The sequence below is a fragment of the Anarrhichthys ocellatus genome, unplaced genomic scaffold (assembly GCF_004355925.1).
Source record: "Anarrhichthys ocellatus isolate YVR2014 unplaced genomic scaffold, GSC_Weel_1.0 scaffold52, whole genome shotgun sequence".
In the NCBI taxonomy this organism is placed as follows: domain Eukaryota; kingdom Metazoa; phylum Chordata; class Actinopteri; order Perciformes; family Anarhichadidae; genus Anarrhichthys; species Anarrhichthys ocellatus.
The window spans coordinates 1,340,317-1,346,349 of NW_022280082.1; the positions used below are offsets into that span (position 1 = coordinate 1,340,317).

At 43.1% G+C, this 6,033-nt stretch overlaps 1 protein-coding gene across 6 annotated transcripts in view; it reads left to right on the forward strand.

The window, feature by feature from the left end:
- The window catches only part of ppp1r13bb (protein phosphatase 1, regulatory subunit 13Bb), a 25,066-nt gene that overhangs the window by 2,967 nt on the left and 16,066 nt on the right, over window positions 1–6,033 (forward strand). For all 6 annotated transcript variants that reach the window (XM_031870304.1, XM_031870306.1, XM_031870308.1 and 3 more), the window contains exons 3-4: window positions 3,999–4,146; window positions 4,930–5,049. In XM_031870304.1, the coding sequence (XP_031726164.1) occupies window positions 3,999–4,146; window positions 4,930–5,049 (268 nt within the window). The remainder of the gene's footprint in view (window positions 1–3,998; window positions 4,147–4,929; window positions 5,050–6,033) is intronic.

Here is a 6,033-nt window from a genome sequence, read left to right on the forward strand (position 1 = left end):
GTGTGTGTGTGTTTAATTGCAATGTCTTAAATTGGTGGCAGTTGTGGAGTTTTCAGTCAAAGTTTGAGCTCTCAGGAATCAATATTCTGCTCGATCCTTCTTCTTCATTGTGGGTTCCTCTCTGTGAGGAAATGAGTGATTGAATCATCTTACTGGAGACTTAGGCCAGCCAGGCATCCCTCTCTCTCCCTCTCAGGAGTTAAATGATAAATCTCCAGATGATGCCAACTGTAGCTAGATAGTGCAATGATAATGTAGAGTTGACTGTTGGTGCTTTCACAAAATATTTTCACCGTGGGATTTTAGATGAATAATCATCAGCAACGCCAGGAAATGACCACACTTATGCCATATTACGATATCTCAGAAACTGTATGTTTCTAGTTGGATACAGGCAGCCCACATACAGTACGAGGATGATCCCCTTCTTGCCTCTACATGGCAGTGCGCTGACCTGCTTGCCAGTCACAGCTGCAGCCAAAGTATTCTCATTAGCAGGGAGTCGCTGGTGTTGCAGCTACTGGCACATCCAGAGGACAATTTTCCAATAGAAGGACTTATCGGCACCCTCCTCCACCACCCTGTGATTCTCTCTAGCTCACTCTCTCCCCCCCCCCCCCCTCCCTCCCTCCCTCCCTCCCTCCCTGAATTACACATACAGCAAGTGTTTTTTTTTTTTTCCTCCCAAGTCTCCTCTGCAGCAGTTTTCAAATGCGCGCACCGCTGTCGGTTTCAGAGGTTTTGCTCGGGATGGCATAAACAATTAAGTTGCATGCCCGCATGAGCGACGGTGCTACGATGAAGAGGTTTGTGACTATAGTGCTACGCAGCCTCGTTAGCCTCTCCAAGGAAAACCCCATTTGGGCAAAGGAGCACCACCGGCCACCAAAGAAGGAGATCCGGAGGAAACGGAGGGCGGTCAAAAGAGCCAAGACCATGGGCAGACGCAACTTAGTGAGGGCGGTTGGTATTTCTCCAGTGGTCAGTCAGCTGCATCACTGGTTTCTCTTTTCTACGCTCTGATTTACGTGAAGGTGTATTTTAGGATATTCGGTGTGGGCTTTTCGGGACAAATTTGCACCGTAGTTGTGTTCTCTGATTGGTTAATTGCGTGTCCTGATTAATTTAACTGTTTTTATATTGTTACAATATTTCATTACATTGTCTTAGCTGTTATATTTCTTACATCGAACACTATCGTAAAACGTAAATGTGAGTATAAGGATGCACAATATTTCCACCATAACTAATTCAAATAGTGGCATCAGTTTAATCTGTATTCAAAGTGATGTTGTTGATGCCTCGCTGGGCTGTTTTGTGTCCAGTAGTATGTTGTCTTATTATCCAGCTGGGTGCTCTCCAATGTCCCTCGGGGATTAGCAAAGTAATTATCAGTAAAATGTAGACATAACTAGTCCCTTACTTACCCCCCATTTTTTCAGTTGATGCTCTTGCAGATCATTGCATCCATTGCTAGTCTGTCATGGGTTTTAAAAAACACTGTAAGAAGCAACATGAAGTCATAGAACGATGCACAGCGTTGCTCCAGCACCCTTTCATCATACATAGTTTCTGAGTTTGGCAAAAATATGAGCGTTTAGACTCATAATCATCAGAGTTAAATTTGCAGAGGCTCCCAAGCACAAAGTGATTATACTGTTTCAGTTTGGCTGCTGCAGAAAATGTCAATGAATCGCACAGCTGCATTATTAAAGGGTGAGTCACTTTGTCTCGGAGAAACTCCCGGAGTAATAATGTATACGTAGCTCAGTGACTAAACTTAGATATCGTACGATGTGCACTGACAATTGTAGCGCTACAAATGCACCCTGAGGCCACACATACAGTTATGCACCAATGCAACTCCATCGGAGCACCTACTCAATGCAGCTGATACATCAAGTAAAATGGTGCTTGGTGGGTCTGATGTGTTCCTAGTTGGAGGGATTGGTTCATTGATTAGGATTGACGTTGTAGACTATGGTTTGACACTGAGCCACATGTAAACAAAGTGCTGTGTATGTGTCTATACGTCAAGAGTAGGTTAACAGAGCCCTTATATAGTAGTGTTTCATTTTGAGTCTTAATCTTTGCTTTATTATTCAACTGTTTTTTTACTGTTATGTTCAACCAGTGCAGCATGAGCACCAACTGTGAAAGCTGAAGGTTAAAAGCAAACTACTGAAATACAGACAACCCAGGTTCCAGCTGAACTCGAGATAAAAATCTGTCTTTTCAAACTTTTACGTCATTTTGAACATCCCTCCAAACTCTTGGCTTTGCTGTAGACATATTCTCCATTCTGGCTCGCTGCACTTTATTTTGTGGTCTCTTCACAGTCCTGTTTATCTGTCGTGAATGACACAAAAAGTGAGGCCTGTCACATGAAACAGGAAGGCACACCTTAACCCCCCCCCCCAGAGTGCCTTGTGCCACAGAAAACAATGAAAACCTGGCAGTTGGAAAAACACCCCGTAGATGTGCTGTAACACTGGGTTTTTGAGTTTTGCTTGTCTTCATTGAATTATTGTAGCGAAGCAGTCAAAGATTATGTGGACTGGTCTAAACCAGGCAGATGGGAAACATCAAATTAATTAAAATATCCTTCAACATAACAGAGTTTGATGGCTTATATTTCTCTCTTATTTGTATATAAAGCACTTGAGAGGACGTTTTCCACTCTCATCCTGTTTTATGGCTTTATTCAACCAAGATGTTGACTAATCATACGATCCACATACTAGATGTTTATCCAGAAAATGTTTACCCCCCCCAGCACATTTTACATCCTAAATTCATGCCTGACAGATGTATTTAACCCAGTGAGTCAATACTTCGCACTGAATCTTCTTAATGTTTTTATCAACTTAGACCATCTGGATTTGGGGATTTCTGTTGCCTTCTTCCAGCTTTCATCCTTTAGGTTTAAGTGTGTGTGTGTGTGTGTGTGTGTGTGTGTGTGTGTGTGTGTGTGAGTGAGAGAGTTTGAAATCAAGCGTCTGTCTGCTGACTAGTCTAAAAGGAAAATCTAATTATATCTATAGGAGCCATTAGTTACGTCTGTGTATTTATCTGTGTTTATATTGGGAGCCTCCCTCGAGTTGACCACGGGTGGTTTAGTGTGGCAGGTAAACTCTATATGGGGCAAATTTGCTCACATATTAATTACATTATTAAGTCTATAAAATGCCAAAGAATGCCCATTACAAGTTGATTAATGTCGGAAAAGTGTTTATTTTAGGCCTAGAGTTAGATATACAGAAAATTCAGGCCTATATCACAATCAGTACTTTATGGATGAGTCCAAAGGACATACATATATAGGTCATATCATAGACATTGCTGCTGCTTTGCCTCGTCACCTCACTAGTCGGCTGAGGATGTAGACTTCATAGTGTTGTCTGATAGCTGCAGGTACAAATGAGCACTTGCAGCCGTCTGAACACTCTCAGGTGATTGCTTGAAGATGCTGCATTTAGGACGAGGTTCATTGCAGTCCTCATCCTGTCCTCCGGCTCCAGGCTGTTACATTTATTCATTTAGCAGCTCACATTTAGGAGGATATTTTTAGGATAGTTTCCTCAGACATCCATTGACTCAACCTGTCCTAAAAGTTGTTTCTTGAGAACTTAGAAAAAAAAGCGTGTTATCTCTGCTATCTCTACAGCTTTGACTGTTATGAGAGTACATACAGGAGCATGTGGGGGCTTGTGCTGCTATATCTTACCTCCCAGGCTGAACGGTCTTCAACGCTATGGCAGGCCGTAATCATAGGAAACAGAAACGTGGCAGGCACAGGCACGAGTCCACCCGCAGCTCAAACTAACAGTCGGTGCTGGTGGACAGCAAAATGTCGCATCAGCAGACTGGGCTTTGTCCTTTTAACCGCAACATCAGACAATGACATATTTTCAAACGGAGCACATTCACATGTGATACCATCTCTAAGTTTAATCTGCCACTGTGTTTCAATGTCTTGCGTTGTGTTCCTCTTTCAGATGATATTGACGGTGTACCTCAGCGATGGAGAACAGGCGGTGACCGAGGTGCCCATCACCCCCGAAACAACGTGCCGCGATGTCGTCGAGTTCTGCAAAGAGCCCGGTGAGAGCGGCTGCCACCTGGCTGAGGTCTGGAGAGGCAACGGTAAGAAGGGGTCGGAAAAAAAGCGAGCTCTTATTTTCTTGGGTGGGTGTCAGCACCAGTAATGCGTGAATCATGAAACTCCATTATCACCGAGCTTGACACTTCACTTACAGGCGCAAGAGTTTAATTATAAGAAGCAGTAGCCTTTAGCCTTCCTCATTAATGTGAAAACAAGAACTTCATTAAAGAAAGTTCAGTTGGTGAGCAGAAGATCCTGGAGGAACCATAGATAAGGCAGAAGTTACACACCCTCAAAGAGAATAAAGCTATTATCACACTACAATAATACAACATATGTTGGTACAGTCCACAGCACTGTCACATCAGATTCTACTCGGTCCAAATGATTTGCTCCCATCACCACAGTCGTGCTGACACACCCGGTGTTATCAGCATTTTTTTGCTGAGGGGCCACTCCGCTGTTGAAAACAACATCCCAGCCAAAGGGCTTTATTAACCCTCGTTATGCAACCGCGTTCGGCTGGCGCCTCACAATGCAGCCGTCTGCCCCCGAAACCTCCTAAAACCTCTCTGTCTCTTTGTCGCTCTATGCCCACAGAGTGCTGTCCTCTTGAAATGTAAAAAGTAGTTATTCATCAATCTCAGTGGTCCCAGATTTTGTAGGGATATCAGCACTTTTATTTAATGTTGATTTAGTTCTGAAAACAACACACAGACAGATGACAGCATAAAGCAATAACGATACATTTTGTTTATTGGCACCTCAATGGTCGATTTACATCAAATATGTTTTGACAAATCTTAACTTTTCTGTCTCTGTAGAGCGAGCGATCCCCTTCGAACACATGATGTATGAACACTTGCAGAAATGGGGGCCTCGGAAACAAGAAGTAAAGTTCTTCCTCCGGCACGAAGATTCACCAACGGAGAGCAGTGATCAAGGTGCGTGTTGTCGCAGTCTCCTCGTGTCGGGAGGTTTTTCTGCTCTGTGAGGAGTCTCTAACGAGGAGGGAGGAGGGAGGAGTCAAGGCAACACCTGACACCTGTTCCGGCTATGGAGGCTGGTATTTAGGGCTTTACCAAAAGACTATTATACATTCAAACTGAGCTGCTATTGAGGTTTTTGATTTGCGCTTCAGTTGTGTGAAACATGAATATAGGGACATAGGGAAACGGTTGCCAAGTCTTTATCTGCAGATATGCAGGTTTAAACATGCAAATAATGCATCAATAGATGTGCAAAAAGTCAACGTTATGGATGAAGCTTTGCATTATCGGTACGTCCCTTCTGGTGTCAGTCAATGTTGTGTAATGAAGTTTAATTGATGCTTGATGGGGCATGTCAAAGGAATCTAACATTGCCCCATTTTCACACGCACGCACTGCATGACTTGACTCGTTCTTTGCATGTGTTTGGGTGGAGTACAGCAACGTAAACATCCAGGTGTAAAAGGCATCCGAGCTTAAAATCAATCACTGAGACCTGCTCTGCACATGACCAGATACTCACTGAGGCACATTAATACACGGTGCACACGCGTGGACATATAAAGGAAGTACACACAAAGTTAACAAACTCATTCTGGGGAGATTCTGATCTGATTCATATTTGATTTAAATGTGGAACCTGACTAAGAGTGTATTTTTCCAGCAAAGGTGCCATCAAGGTATCTGGTGATTTATTTAGAAGTATAGCAGAAGTGGTTCTTTTTATAATATCTTCCTGTGAGGTTTTAATCATTTACTCTCATCTTCCCATCAAGCATTTCTTAAAAAAGAGTTTGAGTTCGGTGGCTTTAGTCAGCAGTGCCTGGCCCAGCTCTTAAATGTTTCTGTCATGAGCAATCATGTCAGGGAACTTTGAAACTATTCTTGACAATGGCTGGTGTGTGTGTGTGTGTGTGTGTGTGTGTGTGTGTGTGTGTG